The 20,602-nt window shown below is 47.6% G+C and overlaps 1 protein-coding gene across 1 annotated transcript in view; it reads right to left on the bottom strand.

The window, feature by feature from the left end:
- Positions 1-20,602, bottom strand: part of ST8SIA1 (ST8 alpha-N-acetyl-neuraminide alpha-2,8-sialyltransferase 1) — a 100,134-nt gene that overhangs the window by 35,278 nt on the left and 44,254 nt on the right. The window contains exon 4 of the mRNA XM_077340209.1: positions 19,576-19,668. Within this exon, the coding sequence (XP_077196324.1) occupies positions 19,576-19,668 (93 nt within the window). The remainder of the gene's footprint in view (positions 1-19,575; positions 19,669-20,602) is intronic.

Raw genomic sequence — 20,602 nt, 5'->3', positions numbered from 1 at the left:
AGCTTCTTACTGCGGGAGGGGGGGAGAGGGAATAAGGGCCGCGCCGCACATCGTGCATGCGCGGCCCAGACGCGCATGCACACATGCGCGCTGCGCGGCTGAAATCGCGCATGCGTGGCACTTTTGCGCGTGCATGAAAGTGCCACGCATGCTTTATTTCGGCCGCGCAGCGCGCATGTACGCATGCGTGGCCGGGCCATACATGCGTGATGTGCACAGCCACACATGCGCGCTGCGCGGGCATGGTCGTCACCCTGCCGGTCCCCAGCCAAAAAAAGGTTGGGTACCACTGCTCCAACCTCTTAGGCCGACCGTCGGTTGAAACAGAATGCAAGGAAAGAGCCCTTTTCTCCATTCAGAGTGGAACGAATTATCTATGAGGGGCTGCATTCAAATCCCCACATTGGAACTCTCCAAACACACAGTCAGAGGTCTGTTTATGGGCCAAGCACTGAATACAAGGTATCTTTCATGCTTTAAAAAAAAATAAATAAAGCCAAGACCATCCTGTCCTTGATCTCTTCACTTCTTGCGTGGTTTGGGAGGGAGGGAACGGGTTTCCGCTGTGAATGAAATCTTTTATGCGAGTTTGGAGATCCTTGGCTGAATCAATATAAGATGAGAAGCGCAAGGCCGTAATTAGGAATACACAAGTGCCTGCTGTTAGATATAAGATGCCACAACTGGGTGTTTCCGAAGGAAGAAAGTGATGACATTGCATTAGAGCTGCAGCGTTCTCATGACCATAGAAAAATTCACAGGGTTCTTCGAACTCCGAGATATTCATTTTGTGTTCAGCGCTGTGACAGTCAAGTGATACAGTTCTAAGTGCCTAATCTCCAACGTGGGATCTTCCTGGCCTCCACCCACTGCTTCCTCAAAGCAAAAAGCCAATCTAGGCTCTCATTGCCCTGATCAAAGCAAGAAGTGCTTCCAAACAGGCCCGTCGTGGGACTATACTTGGCATGGAAACTGCTAGCGTTTTATGGAACTTCCCAACATATTGTGACAAACCTCTCCTTTGTGGCAACCATTTTGTGAAGGCCTGCCAACCAGGAAGAGTGCGGGGCTTAGTAAGATTGGAGACCCTGGCCTAACCCAGAGAATAAACTGGTGAAAAGTAAAACGAGTATCCAAATTAGGGATGCCAGGCCCCAGGTGGGGCCTGAGGATCCCCTGGAATGACCGTTCATCTCCAGAATAAAGACAGCTCCTCTGGAGAAAATGGCTGCTTTGGTGGGTGGACTTCATAGCATTGAGGTCTCTCCTTGCTCCAAATCCTGCCCACTCCTGGTTCTGCCCCAAGTCTCCAGAGCTGGCAACCCTAGTCCAAATTCAGCACAATGAGAGAAGTGGCCTTGTATTACTATCAATAGTAAGATCACCAGAGTTGGTGGACTGCAAACACTGATGACTTAGGTGGCCCTTGAAGACCTCCTGTCATCACAGTTCACCTCTAGATGATCAAAAGCAATTCTGAAGAAAATGGCGGCTTTGGAGAGTAGACTCTGTGATATTGCACATGAAGCTTACGTTGAATCAGGCACTTGGTCCATCAGATTCAGTACTGTCTATTCAGATGGCGGGAGGGGGCAGTCCCGCAGGTACAAAGCTCCCAGACTGTTTAGGGCAGGAATTTCCAACCAGGGGGCACAGACTCCCAGGAGACTCCCAGGAGCTCCGGAGAGACTCTGCGGCCTTTCCCTTCCTGCCTTAACGGACTTGAGCACAAGCTAGGGAACCATCTGCTTCCATCATTCCCCCTCCCCAGTATCTCTCTTGGTTTCTGCAACTGGGAGGGGGTGGAGCCTGCATGCCACTCCCACCTTAACCAACTTCAGTCCTCCTCGAGCCTGTCTGTATGCAATGGTGGTGATGTCACTTCCGGGAGGCATGGCAGGGAGGCGTGGCCAGCTGACATCACTTCCGGGGCTCCTCAAAGCCTGACAAATTATTTCAGGAGCTCCTCCAAGGTCAAGTGGTTGGAAAAGGTCATATCTGACACCTTGAACCTGATGAGATCCTCAGTTTGGAGCCAGCGCAGTTAGCTGGGACTCTGGTGGATCTCCAGGTCCCCCTTGGAGGCTGCCAGTAAGTGGAATTTCCACGAGATTTGGTCACGAGTTTTGGTCATATCCCCAAACTGAAAGCGGCACCGGAGAAAAAGAAGATCCCATCCGACCATCCTTATGTATAAGAAAAACCAGGGCATCATTGAGAAATTATACCTTCTGGAGAACCGAGATCTTTACGGCCTAACAAAGCATTTTAATTATACATTGGGGCCAGATGCAGTGTTTCAAAACATGCAGACACGACACGGGGCAAGTTACATTCCTCTGACACCCGAACATTGTATTTCGGGGGAAGTGAACATCGTTCTGCTAAAAGCCCTTTCTTTCGCGAACAATCTCAACAGGAAATCTGCTATAACGTACTCTCCACGGAATTTAGCGGAACAAAACGGAGATCGGAGATCCCAGGAAATGGGCTGAAAAGGAAGCTGACACACAAATGGAGCCCGAACAAGCTCAGACGGTTAACTAAAAGCTTCTCTCGAATTACTAAATTATAGCCTTCTGCTACAATCCGGGGTAGAAAATGCAGGGAACCTGGTTAGGAAAAGAAACGTTAAGTACAGAAAGAAAAAAAGGGGAAGAGATACCATTGCTCGCTTGAACTACAGCTGTTAACTCTCCCAAGGGGGGAGGAAATAAAAGATACCCTAAATTCATATGACTAGAAGAAGAAGAAGAAGAAGAAGAAGAAGAAGAAGAAGAAGAAGAAGAAGAAGAAGAAGAAGAAGAAGAAGAAGAAGAAGAAGAAGAGTTGGTTCTTCTATGCCGCTTTTCCCTACCCGAAGGAGGCTCAAAGCGGCTTACAGTCGCCTTCCCATTCCTCTCCCCACAACAGACACCCTGTGGGGTGGGTGAGGCTGAGAGAGCGCTGATATCACTGCTCGGTCAGAACAATTTTATCAGTGCCATGGCGAGCCCAAGGTCACGCAGCTGGCTGCATGTGGGGGAGCGCAGAATCGAACCTGGCATGCCAGATTAGAAGGCCGCACTCCTAACCACTACACCAAACTGGCTCTCTTGAGATGATGATGATGATGATGATATTTAAACCCTGTCAACACCTCATGGGTGTTTCCAGGCAAGAGACATCCAGAGATGGTTTGCAGTTGCCTCTCTCCACATCATGACCTTGGTTCTCCTCGGGAGTCTCCCACCAAAATACTGGCCAGGCCAACCCTGCTTATCCTCCAAGCTGTGACCAGATCGGGCAGGCCTCATCCTGACTCAAACCATTGGCCCATCATAGTCAGTGCTGTCTACCCAAACTGGCATCTGCTCTCAAGGGTCTCCGGCGGGGGCCTTTCATACCTTCTATTCCCTCATCCTCTACACTGGAGGTGCCGGGGATTGAACCGGGGACATTCTGCCTGCAGAGCAGATGACCTGCCGCTGAGGAGTCAAACCTGGAAACTGCAGCTTGCTCACCACCTCCTCCAAGAGGGCAAAAGGAACAATGCACTAAAATGCAACCCTTCCAACTCTATGATTCAACTCCAAAGCAGACATGTTCACCAGGGGCAAGGCCCCCATCATTTGGAATTCACTTGTAATTCCAGGAGATCTCCAGGTCCCACCTGGAGGTTGGCAGGCCTACTGCAAGGCCTGCCCGGGGCTTATACCGCCAGTAGGTTCCAGATCCTCTAGTGGGCCTGGATACAGTCCCACTGCCCCCCCCCCCTGCACTCTTAATAATACCTGATTCTGCTTTTCCTGCTACTGTGCATGAAAGCAGCTGACGGAAGAAAATCACATCCAGATAGAGCTGCAGAGTTAGAAATAACTTCTGAACAGTCCTGTAGTGAGGCAAAAGCAGCTACAGTCTTGAATTCTGCTGAAGGTTTTAACCAAACACAGACAGCAAATTAAAGCACTCTGGTACCAAAAGTAGAATATGACCTCAATATTTGCAGCAAAGGCTCTATTTACCTTGCTAACCGCTGCTTACTTTAAAAAAAAAAAGAAAACTTGTTAAGGTTGGGGGAGCTTGGTCTGTTTAGCCTGGAGAGGAGACGACTGAGAGGGGATCTGATAGCCATCTTCAAGTATTTAAAAGGCTGCCACGTAGAGTAGCAATCCCCAACCTTTGGGCCATGGACCACATGTGGTCCGTCGACTAACTGGAGGTGGGCCGCGAAGGACATCTTCTCCCCCCCCCCTGGCCCTTTACTTCATCCACAATCCAGCAGGCGTACATGGGACTATCTTGTTGCAGAGAAACAAGTTCAGGGTTCCCATTGATTTGTCATTGTCATGAGTTAAAATGTCCATGAAAATAAAATGTTCCTTATGTTCATTGTTGTGGCGCGTCTGTATCTTATTTTGAAGGGATGTTTAAACAGTACCATAGCGATCAGAGAGCGTTAGGGCAGTGGTTGAGAGTAGAGGAGTAAACTACTCCCCCCCCCCCGGGCCTCAGTAAAATTGTCAAGCGTTGAGTGGTCCCCGGTGATAAAAAGGTTGGGGGCCACTGACGTAGAGGATGGAGCAGAGTTGTTCTGTCTTGCCCCGGAGGGACGGACCAGAACCAACGGGATGAAATTAATTCAAAAGAACTTTCAGCTAAACATCCAAAAGAAGTCCCTGACAGTCAGAGCAGTTTCTCAGTGGAGGAGCGAGAGGGTTGTGAGTGTCCTGCATAGCGCAGAGGGCTGGACTAGATGACCCAGGAGGCCCCTTCCAACTCTATGATTCTATGATTCTATGATTCTAAGTTCCCTCTGTTGAAAGTATATCTAAAAATATATTGACATGGCATTTATTGAAAACATTTATATCCAGCTCCTGCAGCATGGTCGAGGTGTCCGGGGAATGGGGGGGGAGGGTAGATGGAATATGTCACTAACCTGGGCTCAACCAAATGTCTGGCGGAAGAGCTCCGTCTCAATATGTGGTAAGCTGTCCTGAGCTCTCAAGGAAGGGCAGCCTAGGAATTTAATAAATAATAATAACACCAACAAGAGTCTTATTTCAATCTTCAAGCTTGTTTTGAATGTCTTGGGGGGAGGGGTTACTTTCCTTAAGAGGCACATGAGGTCAACGTCAGAATATTCACTGTAATCTGCAGGTGAATTGGCCCGGCAGGTCTTAATGAGCTAATTGCAATTTCCTGGTGATTCAGCACCCAAAGAGCTATTTATAGGACTGGGGCATCTTTGTTAAATATAGATCAAAGGGAAGAAGGGAATCGTCAAGGTATCTTTTGCAGAACACTACGGCGGTGAGACAGACAACGATGACACGCCTCAAGGTTGATGAAATCATTCTGGAACATTATTTTTAAAAGGCCCTGTGAAATGAGATAGGAGCCCAGATGGGGGATGACCGAACTTCGAGTGTCCTGCATAGTGCAGGGGGTTGGACTAGATGACCCCAGAGGTCCCTTCCAACTCTATGATTCTTAATGCCGTCTAAACATCCACAAGAATTCCTGACAGAGCGGTTTCTCCATGGAGCAGAAAGAATTCTGCCTTGCCATGAATTTTCCTTATCCAACATCCGGAAGAAGTTACTGACAGTCAGAGAGGTTTCTCAGTGGAACAGGCGTCCTCGGGAGGTGGTGGGTTCTCCATCTTTGGAAATTTTTAAACAGAGGCTGGAGAGCCATCTGATGGAGACACTGATTCTGTGAAGGCTCAAGGGGATGGCTGGTTACAGGGGATGAGCGATAGGGATGCAAGTGTCCTGCCTAGTGCAGGGGGTTGGACTAGATGACCCCGGAGGTCCCTTCCAACTCTATGATTGTATGATTCTATGACCCCACCTAGAGGGTAGTAACCCCATCTAAAGTACAGACCTGGCCGATGGTACAGCCACCAACCCGGGCTGTCCTTTCTTAAATACCTTTCTATTTTGTAGACTGCAAAAAGTGACATTTCTGAGAGAGGCTGGCATATTTTCAAATGGAAGAAACCATTAACACATTTCATCCCTTATTGATTCGAAATGTGGCTCCTACCGCAGCGCATAATTTCATTCATAAGGAAAGCTTGTCAGCGCCGGCAGAAATAATCATTCTTGCGCGTGGAAAATAACCATCTATCACAGGACTACAATAGAGACGCCAGGTTGGAAATGCTGAAATGGGTAAGTTTTTTTCCAAATAACTTGTTGGTGGGAGAAAACATTTAGACAGGGGGTCATGCCTCTCTGCCTGATCTCATGAAGAAGCCTCCAGGTTCGATCTCTGGGATGTGTAATTTGTTTAAAAGCGCATTGCAGGTAGCAGGTGCCGAGCTGAGATTCTGAATGATGCTGCGGGGTAGAATAGTTGAATGCAGCTTGGATTCATTCTCCCTTCTCCCCGGCCGTTCTGAGAATCCTGTGAGATGGGTTTAAGCTAAGAGTGAATGTCTACTCCAAGGTCAAAAGCAAGCCTCCTTGCAGATGGAAATTTTGAACCCAGAACCCGCCCTCTAGGTCCCAGACTAACCACACCACCACATTGACTTTCTATTAACGTATTATTGTAAAAACAAGGTGTGAACTGGGCCTACGGCAGTTGTTGGTGGAAAGTGCTGTCAAGTGGCAGCCAACATGGTGACCTCCATACGGTTTTCAAGCCAAGAGACAAGCAGATCAATGGCTCAAGATAGGCAGAGGACTGCCAGACGAATGGTACAGCACTGCTCCGTCAAGGACTCACTGAATGAAGAACACCTGGGCCTATTCTGCACACAATAGATGATGCACTTTCAATGCACTTTAGAAGTAGATTTTCCTAGAATCAAAGAGTTGGAAGGGGCCATACAGGCCATCTAGTCCAACCCCCTGCTCAACGCAGGATCAGCCCTAAGCATCCTAAAGCATCCAAGAAAAGTGTGTATCCAACCTTTGCTTGAAGGCTGCCACTGAGGGGGAGCTCACCACCTCCTTAGGCAGCCGATTCCACTGCTGAACTACTCTGACTGTGAAAATTTTTTTCCTGATATCTAGCCTATATCGTTGTAGTTTAAACCCATTACTGCGTGTCCTCTCCTCTGCAGCCAACTGAAACAGCATCCTGCCCTCCTCCAAGTGACAACCTTTCAAATACTTAAAGAGGGCTATCATGTCCCCTCTCAGCCTCCTTTTCTCCAGGCTGAACATTCCCAAATCCGTCAACCTATCTTCATAGGGCTTCATAGGTCCCTTGGCCCCAGATCATCTTCGTCGCTCTCCTCTGTACCCTCTCAATTTTATCTACGTCCTTCTTGAAGTGAGGCCTCCAGAACTTCGGTTCTGCACAGAAGAATCCACCTGCCAAAGCACATGGAAAGTGCATTATCCCATGTGTGTGGAATGGGCCCTGGTTTCAGTAATTAATCTGATAAAAGCATGAATGCAAAACAGCAAATCTGTGGATGCAACTTTGACAACAACGACTCTTTCCTCCAAAACTCTTGGTAAAATACATATTGTTTGTGCCTTGTTACTAATATTGTGTTTGTTTGTTTATTTCTTATATACTGCCACTCTCGGCCCAGCCGGCTCATGGTGGTTTACATAAAATATAAAACATATAAAAAATCCCCATAAAATTGATAGTGGTGAAGACAATACCAACTCCCCTGCGAACCTCCAACTCTGCTTTCCCAGTCATCATTGCTCCAGGCGATGTTAGCCTGGGGTGGAGGGCGATTTCAAAAAGGGAGGATGGAACCCAAGATCTTATAATCCCGGTCTCTGCCCCGGCCTCAACCAAACGCCTGGTGGAAGAGCTCCGTCTTGAAGGCTCTGTGGAACCCAGGAGATCATTCCACCAGGTCAGGGCCAGGACCTAAAAGCCCTGGCCCTGGCAGAGGCCAGGCCAACTTCCCAGGGGCTGAGGACAACCAGCAGATTCGTACCCACAGAGCGTAAGGCCTTGTGTGTGTGTGGAGGGGGGGGCATAAGGAGATAAGTGGTCACTCAGATAGGTGGGACTGAGGCCGCGTACAGCCTTAGAGGTTAAAACGAAAACCTTGCAGACAGGCATCTTTCCTGATACTTCCCTTGCCTGTGGACCTTAAACCCAGGTCCTCCCTGCTTCCTTGGACAGAACACCTGGCTCCCAAACCTGTTGTGGACTAGTTAATTAATTCTGCTTTGTTTATTATCTTGCTATCTTGTGATTGCCACTGAGCTTCCTGGAAGCCCCTGGGCAAAGTACAAATGTCAAGGACTGGCCTGAATTTGACAGCTGAGTTAGTATCATTGCCTGCATGCATTCTAAAGACATTCTAAAAAGAGCCAGCTTGGTGTAGTGGTTAGGAGTGCGGACTTCTAATCTGGCGAACCGGGTTCAATTCTGCACTCCCCCACATGCAGCCAGCTGGGTGGCCTTGGGCTCGCCACAGCACTGATAAAGCTCTGACCAAGCAAGAATATCAGGGCTCTCTCAGCCTCAACCACATCACAGGGTTTCTGCTGTGGAGAGAGGAAGGGGTGGCAATTGTAAGCCACTTTGAGAAAAGTGGCATGTAAGAACCAACTCCTCTTCTTCTTCTTCTTCTTCTTCTTCTTCTTCTTCTTCAATAATCTCAGAGGTCTCTCAGCCTCCCCTCCCTCACAGAGTGTCTGTTGTGGGGAGAGGAAAGGGAAGGCGACTGTAAGTCGCTTTGAGCCTCCTTCAGGTAGAGAAAAGCGGCATATAAGAACCAATTCTTCTTTTGTGTCAATAAACACCAGGCTTAGCCCTGAATGTGACAATTATGCTATGGATCATCCAGGTCAGGGCCTATGCAAGTTACATGAAATCACTTCTTCAATTTCTTCTCTGATCCTCATCCTTTGCAGCTCTCATCCGAGTCTGTGCATTTGAGAATTTGCTTAGGCCCCCATTATTATTCAAACAGTCATATAGTAATGATGTGCTTAAGCTAATTAAGGCTGATGACACAGCAAGAGAATATAGTGCTTCATTATTTGCTGGCAAATATTGGGAAGTAATTACCTGTATTCCCCAGACCTTGTTGCCCTAATAAAGAAAAGAGATCTCCAAAAACAACTTTGAACTTTCAAAATGGAGTGAGAGGAATGGAGGACACACGGGGATCAAAATCACAAGATGTCATAGTCCCATTGTATACGGCACTGGTCAGACCACACCTGGAGTACTGTGTGCAGTTCTGGAGGCCTCACTTCAAGAAGGACGTAGATAAAATTGAAAGGGTACAGAGGAGAGCGACGAGGATGATCTGGGGCCAAGGGACCAAGCCCTATGAAGATAGGTTGAGGGACTTGGGAATGTTCAGCCTGGAGAAAAGGAGGTTGAGAGGGGACATGATAGCCCTCTTTAAGTATTTGAAAGGTTGTCACTTGGAGGAGGGCAGGATGCTGTTTCTGTTGGCTGCAGAGGAGAGGACACGCAGTAATGGGTTTAAACTACAAGTACAACGATATAGGCTAGATATCAGGAAAAAAATGTTCACAGTCAGAGTAGTTCAGCAGTGGAATAGGCTGCCTAAGGAGGTGGTGAGCTCCCCCTCACTGGCAGTCTTCAAGCAAAGGTTGGATACACACTTTTCTTGGCTGCTTTAGGATGCTTTGGGCTGATCCTGCATTGAGCAGGGGGTTGGACTAGATGGCCTGTATGGCCCCTTCCAACTCTATGATTCTATGATTTTGAGGGGGAGGTAGGAGTGAGGAGGGACCTCAGTAGTGTACAACGTTATGGAGTCCATCCTCCAAAGCAGCCATTTTCTCCAGGGGGATCTGATCTCTTTAGTCAGGAGATGAGCTATAATTCCAGGGGACCCCCAGGTCCAATCTGGGGACTGGCATGCCTAAATTTAGTGGTACGTTTTCCCTGGCTTGCACAGAGCCTTCAACCAAAAAGCCCCCTTGACTTCCGTTCCTAGCAGGACACCCACACACCACCAAGGCCTGCAGAGTCCCTGTTCACTCAACATCAACCAGACTAGCAGTGGGAACATATGGATCTCAATAGCACAAAGAGAGCCACATTCACAATTCTCATCAACCAGAAAAGCCACATGGTTGCTGAGTGCCCTGAATGCTTCCCTGCTCTCTCCGTGGCATGTGCTGCAGCACCTGAAATGCAACAGTCAGAATGGAGGATTCAGCTGTGGAGAAGGGGGGGGTTAAAATCACCACCCTCCAACGTGGCCAGCTTGCTCGTCTCCAAGCTGGCTGTCACAGCCGTACTTTCACTCTCTTCTCTGTGGCCAGATTGCTTCCCTTTTGGCAGCCACTCAAGTGATGTGAGAGCATAGAATAGGGAGTGGCTAAGCTGTGGCTTCCTAGATGTCCATGGACTAAAATTCCCATGATCCCTTGTCAGCACAAGGGCTCGTGGGAATTGTAGTCCATGACATCTGGAGAGCGGCAGCTTGGCCACCCCTGGATAGAGCATTCTGACACAGCATGCTGGGCGCATCCACAAATTGGTTGCTGCAGGAGGCGAAACCAACCACAAAATTGCTGCTGAAGTTTATCTTCAGCCACACAGTGAAGATTTTTATGCTGCGGTGGCAGCTGCTGCTGAAGAAACATTTTAAAATATCTTTACCGCCCCAAATAAAATTTCTTTTTGATTGTTTTAAAATCTTTCGTTACCGAAGGGCAAAATACCAATAGAAATTATTATTACTATCACTACTACTACTATTGCTATTAGGCAGGTTCATATGTGTTCAGAATCAGAACACTGGACCATCTACTAGCTAATTATTATCCCATCAGTTAATTTTCAATTCCTGGGAAAATATGCTGACTGCCTCAAATCTAGACCATGTGAGTGTATGACAAATTCCTGGGTAATAGGACCAGAACAAATTGGTTTCCAGGACAGTTCCTCTGCACTTCATCATCCCTTTAACCTTTCTTTCTTGGCAGATAAATACATCTCTGGTCGAAGGCAGCTATATACAGCTTTTATCGATCAGCATGCCGCATTTGACGCGATCTCTCGCCTGAATCTCTGGAACAAACTGGGACAGCTGCACATGTTACAAGGATGATTATATTTGACTAAATCACTGCACTCCACATTATTGGTTAAGGTTAGACATCCCGCTACTCAAAACTACTCTAACCTAATTCCAGTAACAAGAGGGGCCAGACTGGGCTGTATTAGGCCCCTGACCATTTAAATTTATATCTATATGACCTGTCACTTAAGCTAAAACATATGACACTCTCTCACATGGAATGGAGTGGAGTGTACACTATCCTTTTCACCTCTTTGATAATTGGGGGAGTGATGGGATTTTTAGCCGTCATGTGAGTAGTTTGATGTTTTAATGGGAATTTTAATGGGGTTAGTTGTTGTGACCCACCTCGAGCCTGTCGGGAGAGGCGGGAAATAAATATAATAATAATAATAATAATAATAATAATAATAATAATAATAATAATAATAATGATGATGATGATGATGATGATGATGATGATGATGATGATGATGATGATGATGATGATGATGATGATGATGATGATGATAATAATAATAATAATAATAAATCAATCTGTTAGCTTATTGGTTTTATTGTGTTTTTATACTGTGTAAACAACCCTGTAAAGAAATAATGCAGCCTCAGTCCACTTCAGTGATTGTTTGCAAGTGGATTTTGCCATTTCACACAGTAAAGTCCAGATGCAAAGTGGACTGGAAGTGTTTTCAATCATTTCAGGCAGACAGCAGGGGGCATGCACCCATCTGCTGCCAGCCTAAAGTGGCTGCCAGCTGAACCCCCAAACTGAAAAAAAGGTATGTGATGTGAAATGCTTGAGGAAGATGCCTCCCCCAGACCTTGGTTTAAAAAGGTAAAGGTATCCCCTGTGCAAGCACCGGGTCATGTCTGACCCTTGAGGTGACGCCCTCTAGCGTTTTCATGGCAGACTCAATACGGGGTGGTTTGCCAGTGCCTTCCCCAGTCATTACCATTTACCCCCCAGCAAGCTGGGTACTCATTTTACCGACCTCGGAAGGATGGAAGGCTGAGTCAACCTTGAGCCGGCTGCTGGGATTGAACTCCCAGCCTCATGGGCAAAGCTTTCAGACGGCTGCCTTACCACTCTGCGCCACAAGAGGCTCTTTAGACCTTGGTTTAGGAGGCACCAAACAGGGCATTTTTGGGGGGTTCATATCCCAGTTTGTGCCCCTCCCTACAAAAGATATCATTCACCCTTTTAACAGTTTTCTTTGACTTTTGAAATTACCGGGATGGGGGAGGTGTCAAATTATTCCTAAGCTGTTACAAATGGAGACAGAGGAAATCAGATCACATTTACCTTACTTAGGCCTATTATGCACGGCCCCTGAAACGGTGGCATGGAGAATGAGGAGGAGGAAGAAGCGAAGCAAACCGATTACACACAGGCCGGAACGCAATGGAGGCAAAACCCAGAGTATCCGATTATGCACGCGGATACTCCGGAGCCGCTTCTGGTTGCGCCCTGGTCCCGGGAAGCTCCACTTTCTTCTGCATCTCGCTAACGAGGCTTTTTCGGCGGCATACGTTGACTCTGCACCCGGTTGCTGCTTGCGGCGTGCATAATTGGTGATTTTAGCCACCACCATTCCACCCTGAATGCGGACTTTCCACTCTGTGCATAGTGGGCCTGAGAATGTCTGCCGTTATGTGCCCATTTTCTCACAGAGGGGTAGTAATTACAGTATTTGTGAGGTGAGATGCCCTCCAGAAACACTGGGTGAGCCAGTTATTTATTTATTTGAGGGGAAAAGGAGAACCCAGCGCAAACCCTGGCTTTGATTCATCTAAGCGGGTGGGATTGTTCTCTCAAATCTGAGTGCCAACAGGTTGGCTTGCCGGTGAAAAGTGAAATTGGCAGCTGGCTTTAGAACCTGCAGTGCCTTGTTCTTTCCAGAATGATTTATCAGGCTGACAGTGCCAAGGAAACAAAACCCTGACAACTTCAGATTCTTTCAGGGTTGAACAGGCACCAGCAATCTCCTCCAAATGTCTGCAGCTCTGCTTGAGGCCCTTTGTTCAGATATAGGAGAGGCCATCTTGATTTCTCTGGGAACAGGAACTCACGCAAGCGGGAATACCTAGGCACAGAAATGACTACTTGTCTACAGGTATTGGAAAGAGGACTGCATTTGAACACAGGTTGAATTATGAACCAAAAAGGTTAAGAAGATCCAAGTGTATGGGCCCAATAATTCTGTTAGTTAATTTTAAAACATGAAATGTTAAGGGAACTACAAAAATACATTTTATTGAAAAGTCAATTCAAAAACAGTTATTGACCCTGGTAATGGCCTCAATTAAGAATCAAATAGTACAGTGACAACCAAAAATGACCTTTATTGACACTGACCAGACACGTTTCGGCCCATTGACCTTCCTCAGACGTCAAACTAATGGTGCCTGACTTTACAATGCAGCAATCATTTCTTATACATTGACCAAGATTAAATGTTTTTGGATGTATTGAATGTGATCAAAGGCAAGGGTTATTACAACACCATTTGCTTCTGGGGATCCCCCAGCATTACAAGTATTATCCAGACTAAAGAGATCAATTCTCCTGGAGAAAATGGCTGCTTTGGAGGGTGGATTCCATAACATTATACATCACTGAAGTCCCTCCTTGCCCCAAATCCCACCAACTCCCATCTCCATCTCCAAAGTCTCCATGTACTTCCCAACCAACAGCTGATAACTCTACCAGAGGAACTGGCTGGCCATGATGAGAGACAGGATACTGGTCTAGATGGACCCCTGGTCTGAACCAGCAGGGCTCTTCTGATCTTAGAATGCTGGACTAGATGGACCATTGGTCCAATCCAGCAGGACTGTTCTGAAGTTCTTAGGATGCTGGACTAGATGGACCCCTGGTCTGACCCAGCAGGGCTCTTCTCATGTTCTTAGGATGCTGGATTGGATGGACCCCTGGTCTGACCCAGCAGGGCTCTTCTCATGTTCTTAGGATGCTGGACTAGAAGGACCACTGGTCTGAACTGGTCTGACCCAGCAGGGCTCTTCTGATGTTCTTAGGATGCTGGATTGGATGGACCCCTGGTCTGACCCAGCAGGGCTCTTCTTATGATCTCTATGCCTTGTTGTTGGCCATCCAGAGCATCTGGTTGGCCACTCTGTTAGAGGGACCACTGGTCTGATCCAGCAGGGCTCTTCTGATGGTGCCCTGTTGGCCCTCCAGAGGAATTGCCTGCCCATCATGAGAGACAGGACACTGAAGTAGATGGACCAGTGGTTTGATCCAGCAAGGCTGTCCTTATGCTGTTATGGGAATGAGCTAATATTTGTTGGTCCATGCCTTCTGTACATTCAAGACGACAGCTGAATACAGCCTATGCACTTGATCCTGCATTGATCCTGCATTGAGCAGGGCCTTGGTCTAGATCAGGCTTTCTCAAGAAGGGCTTTGTGAAACTAGGGTTTCTTGACAGCCCTGGCAAGGTTTCCCAAATGGGAGAGAGGTTTCTTTAATGTATTTTTAAAATTTGTTAGTCTATGGACATCTGGAGAGCCAAAGTTTGGGTACCCCTGATATAGGGGAGAGGCTCGGGAGGCCCTGGGTAGCCCCACGGCTGCAGGGAGCCATGGTTGGGAATCCCTGGTCTACTATGATTGGCCATAGCTCACTAGGATATCAGGTCTCCTATTACCTGTAGGAACCAGGGATTGAACCTGGGACCTTCTGCACTCCATGCAAAAACTCTTCTAACTAACTTCTTTAGAGGCATCCCTCTAAAGACCCTCCCCCAAAAGGCTGATCATGCTGTGCTTTCTCTCCTGTCTCCCAATGTCCTCCTCTTGATTCAGCTAGAAAAGATCTGTCACCTTCATAGTCCTTCTTCTGCAAGCTGCTTTTCGAACTCCCCTTCATTTCAAAATATGGTTTTCTGTGAGTAATAGGGAGTCCCTTCTAAAAAGCACAACTTGAAAAGCCTTTGAGAAATCACTGTGAAGTTCTTTAGGTCACAGGCCATCTTTTGGGATGCTACATCAGCCTGACCACATCAGATCCCAGAAGCTAAGCAGGGTTAGTGCCAAGATGGGTGACCACCATGAAAACCCAAGGGGTTACAGAGCACCATTGGCATGGTTGGTTGTCACACCCCTCTCCTAGCCACCCTGGGTGTTAGTGGGGGCTATTAAGATAGAGTGTTAGTATTTCCGCTGCACAGTTTTGTATTTTTCTGAAAATTTTATGGGGTTTTAATTGGGGATTGTATTGTTGCTCTGAGTTTTGTATGTAACCCGCCATGAGCGAGCCTGTCTGGGAGTGGCGGGCAATAAATGCAACAACAAAATAATAATAATAATAAAATAGCCTTACTATAAAGATAAACAACTTAGCGTAGAAAGGAGAGAGAGAGAGATTGCTCTAACTGATGTCTGCAGTCATGCTTCTGTTCAACTCCTGTCCTGGAGGCAAGCAGGGAGGAAGTGTGCTCAAAGCAACAGGAAGTGCCCGTGAGCCAATCCATTCACAGTAGGAACCGGTTCCCCCCTGCAGGATATTCTTTCCTCTGCTGTTGAATGATGCACGCTATAGAGCTTGCATATTCCAACACAAGCAGTGGCAGGCCACCTCTGGTCATCTCTTTCCTCCAAAACCTGATGGGGCTTGCCATAAATCAGCTGCAAATTGTTGGCACTTTCCACTGTCAATATTGGCCAAGGTTCAAACAGTACCTGTCCCCTACCCCAGGGGTAGTCAACCTGTGGTCCTCCAGATGTCCATGGACATTTGCTGGCAGGGGCTCATGGGAATTGTAGTCCATGGACATCTGGAGGACCACAGGTTGACTACCCCTGCCCTAACCGACTGACATCTACTAACTTTAAAAAATGAGTGGAACCTTCATGTCCCATAGCAGTGTACCTCTAAATCACAGGTGCCCTGGGTGCGACCCAGAAGCTGGAAACAAGATGCCAGATTAATGACAATGTATTTTACAATATTTGTATCCCCACCTTTCTACCCCCATCAAAACCACCAAGGAAGCAAATTAGCAGAACCCTTTGTTCCATCCAAGGCGGGTTAATATTTTCCAAGGGAAGCCAAATTGAGGAATGAACCATTAGACATCTCTTTCTTTTGAAATTGAGGAATGAACCATTAGACATCTCTTTCCATGTTAGGCGCGACACTATCACTTTAGAGCCATCAAACGCACCGCTTTAACACTCCTCTTTGTTACACCGTCATGCTGTGAAATGAACATTATACAACTCAATTTTTTAAAAAAAGAAATCCATTCAAAGCCACGTTACTATCATAAACGCATTACTAGCAATCACGGCAAGATCATGGTTACCGTTGAAATGAATGCACCTCGCTGTCAATAGCAGTTTGACACCTACCTTCCAAGAAACAAAGGGAACCCTTTTTTTTATTTTTAACATAAAGAGATGTACTGTGATATGATTGGGGGGGGGAATGTACTTGTGGTTGGATAAGAGATTGTTTTTGTTTTTAAAGATTCTGATTTCGATGCTGCTCAACAGAATAAGAAGCCAAAGTGAAAAATGCCCTCAAAAACAACCTCCAGTTTACCACCAGTTATCCAGCTGTTATTTCCCTCTCAAAGCCAAAATCTGAACCAAGGAAGTGAGGGGGAGAGGGGGATGGGGAGGGGGGTGGGCAACCGCCCACCCCCCTCCCCATCCCCCTCTCCCCCTCACTTCCCCAGATCCAGTCTGCCAAGCAAACGAAATGCGTGTGACAAGGGGGGGATGCAAATCGGAACATATGTATGACAGTCATTGTCACCTCCGGACAAATGTTTTGCATTTCCCAGGCTCCGCAGAGAATCTCCCGGCCTACGTGATGGTGCCTTTTGTTGGGAACCTCTAGAGCAGGGGATGGCCAAATGGTGACTCTCCAGCACTGGCAGGGGCTCATGGTAATTGTAGTCCACTGACATCTGGAGAGCCAATTTGGCCACCCCTGCTGATTACAGCATGATCACTGCAGGAAAACATCTTGTTTAGATTTAGCCAATTTAGCCAATCATCAAATCAGGACTTAAATATTTGATTCCATTGAGAGTTCTCCTGACCAACTCAGTAAACAACCCTTTGGAGAAAATAATGTGAGTTCTTCTAAAAAGACCGCAAGTTCTTTGGAGCAGAGGTGTGTGTTTTGGGTTCTTTAAAGTGCCATACAAACTGATATCCCTATGAGTATTAATTGCAGTAACCTATATTTTGACAGCTGACATGGAACTCAAGACCGAATGGAATGGAGCCACCTTTGACTAAACTGAGTAATTAATCTTGGGGGGGGGGGGTGGAGATTCACTCGAAAGATCCCAGCCAAATTTCCCCCTGGGCTCAGATTCAGCAACTGATTATTAACAGGCGCTGAAAGACAAGCCTACACTGTCAAGGAAACCCAATCCCACCACAGGGACCTGAAAGTTCCCAGCCATACAATGTCCATTGCTTCCTGAGGAAGAGGGGAATAAGAGAATGATGAAAATTGCTTGGTTGGTTGTTATTATTTTATTTGCCGCCCCTTCCCTGACCAGTTCAGGGCAGCTCACAGCACTCGCGGTCTGAGCCCCACATACCTGCTCCCCTATGCCCCCTGCAGGGTTCTTCACTCTGCAGGTGACAACTTGTTGGTGGTCCCTGGCCCACAGGAGGTATGCCTGGCCTCAACCCAGGCCAGGGCCTTTTCGATCCTGGCCCCAACCTGGTGGAATGAGCTCCCTGGAGAGGTGAGGGCCCTGACGGAGCTCGCCCGGTTCCGCAAGGCCTGCAAGACAGAGCTCTTCCGCCAGGTTGGGGCCAGGCCAGGGCAGTTCGATCCAGGGCCACTCTAGAATGGACTAGAACAGCGGTAGTCAACCTGTGGTCCTCCAGATGTTCGTGGACTGCAATTCCCATGAGCCCCTGCCAGCGTTTGCTGGCAGGGGCTCGTGGGAATTGTAGTCCATGAACATCTGGAGGACCACAGGTTGACTACCCCTGGACTAGAACATCAACCTACTCCCTTTCCATCTGCTCCCCAAGGCATGGTGTATTGGAAAGTGTGCTGGGCAGGGAGGAGGGAGGCTATCATTTCACCAACGAGGAGGGTTAATTTTTCTACTTTGTTTTATTGGAGGTTTGTGGGGAATTTTGCCTTTGTTACCTGCCACAAGCCAGCTTGTCTGGGAGTGGCAGGCTATAAATCAAATGACAAAGAGATTAAAAAAAGCAAACAAACCAGTTCAAAACAATCCAGTAATGAATGACATCTACAGTTATTAATTGGACAAATGACACATGAAAAGCAATTTAAAAGCTGCCTCCTCTTTTTCGACATATACCCGTACAGAGGGAGGCTACCCAGTGTTGAGAGGGTTTAGGGGATTAGATGGATTTAGCGCTCAGGAAGCCAGTATTTTAGATGTTATTTTCCTGGCGGAACAACTCAGACCTATAGGCCCTGCGGAACTGTATTAAGTTCCGCAAGTCTCTGATCTCATTAGGTAGAGCATTCCACCAGGCTGAGGCCAGGACGGAAAAAACAGGCCCAGTTTTACCTCTTTGGGCCTAGGGACCCTGAGCCGATTTTGGCCTGTTGGAAACCCCTGACCCCACCTTGTGGAAAGAGTCACTGTCCGAAATCAGGGCCCTAGCAGAGCTCTCACGGCACTCTTCGCAAGGGTAGTTTAACAACATATTATGCAAACGTTTAGAGGAGATTTCTCCCTCAGATTCAGAGAAGCTTTATTGCCATTAAAAAAGTAAATCCAGAATGAATAAGGGCGCTTATCCATTATCCATCAACGGGAAATTTATTCTTAAAATGGCCAACAAAACTTTGGCTATCCCCCAAAACAGCTGATGGGTCTTTCCCACTCAGCGTTGATTTAACCAGCTGCTTTTCTTCTATGCAGTCATATTTCAGTCTCTTCGCATAATCGCCCAGGGAATGTGGGATATTTTAAAAACAGGATTTCTCCCTCCTCTCCTCCCTGTTTCTCCTCCTTCCTCTGCTGGCACATACTACCAACTCAGCAGGCCGTCTGGAGGATGGCAGGGGTGGGGGGGAGGCCTTGTTTGTTCGAGACTCCTTCGAGTAGTGAAAAGCAGGGTATAAAAGAAACAAAAGAAACAACTCTTCTTCCTAATTTTATTTGCCATTGGCACTGGGTTGTTTTTTTTCCCAATCCTGCAGAGCGACCACGAAACACAGAATCAAAATACAACAAACAAGCACGAATGGAACGCCGAACCCTGGCTTCGTTACAGCAGAACAAGCCCCCGCCGTCTTAGGAGACGAAAGAACTAAAAATAAAATGGCTGCCGTTTAAAAACGAGGAAAAGCCGAGGCTCATGGGAGGGGGCTTTGGTCCCTCCCCTGGGCTCCGGCCTCCTTCGCCAAACTCCTCTTCCATAAATGTGTCACTTTTTCCGCCCAACGTTCCCCTGAAATGTGGTCCGGCGTCACAAAGACTTATCCCCGTTGTCGACTGCAGCCCGCTTGGCCTGCCAAAGAGATAAATCCTGCCAATCTGACGCCGCGCCCATAAACAACGGTGCTATTGCCAAGGTTTTGGTAAACCGTTTCTTCTCCTTCTTACCTTTTCTGAATGATGCTGGGGTTGGCTGTCACCAGCTGCGTCTTGGACCCCACATCCTGGCTGTACTGACTGGAGAGAGGAGGGAGGTTGCACCTGAAAGGAGCAGAACCGTGAGAGAGAGGTTTGAACACCTGTTTTTAGTTCAGCACGGGAAAACTTTCAACGGCTCTTTTTCACACCCGCACACGGAGATTCTCTGGTGAAAATTTGGCGTTATGAAGAAGTGAGCGGTGAATCACGAAAGTGCCTCCAGTTTGGTGATTGTTTAAGGCAGTGGTAGCCCAACGGCGGCCCTCCAGATGTCCGTGGACTACAATTCCCATGAGCCCCTGCCAGCATTGGCACATGGGAATTGTAGTCCACGGGCATCTGGAGGGCCGCAGTTTGACTACCCCTGGTTTAAGGTCTCTGGCTCTTTTCTAAAGAAGTGAGCAGAGAGCTCAGACCTGCTCCAGTTTTGGTGAGTCTTTAAGGCTGGGTTTCTCAGCCTGGGTTTTGTGAAAGCTTGGGGTTTTTTTGACAGCCCTGGAAAGGTTCTCCAAATGGGTGGAAGTGAATTAATTTTTTTAATATTTGTTAAATGCTGATCATGTTATATGACCATATATGGTCATGTTGACCCACCCACCCCTCCCCAAATGGCCCATGATGGGCCTGCAGGGGGTGGGAAGGGGAGGGACCCCCGGTGTGTCCACAGCTCTTCTTCCCAACCATATTCCACACGATCGTGCCACTTCTGGGGTTTCCTGAAGCCTGAAGGATGTTTCAGGGGGTTCTCAACAATAACAATGTTGAGGAAGTCTGTTCTACTAATACACTCTGACTCTCTTTCGAACTCACACACTTCACTGGAAGACAAAGACTGTCAGGGTTTCATGCTAGAATAAGCTTTCATCCCATCCAGTTCTTCAGACAGAATGAGTGGCCCCCTACAGCAGTGGTCCCCAACCTGCGGGCCGCGGCCCGGTGCCGGGCTGCGAAGGCCATGGCGCCGGGCCGCGGCTCCCTCTCCCCGCCCCCCCCCCCC

This window comes from Paroedura picta, chromosome 5, assembly GCF_049243985.1.
Source record: "Paroedura picta isolate Pp20150507F chromosome 5, Ppicta_v3.0, whole genome shotgun sequence".
Taxonomy (NCBI): domain Eukaryota; kingdom Metazoa; phylum Chordata; class Lepidosauria; order Squamata; family Gekkonidae; genus Paroedura; species Paroedura picta.
This window is presented reverse-complemented; position numbering and strand designations above follow the sequence as displayed.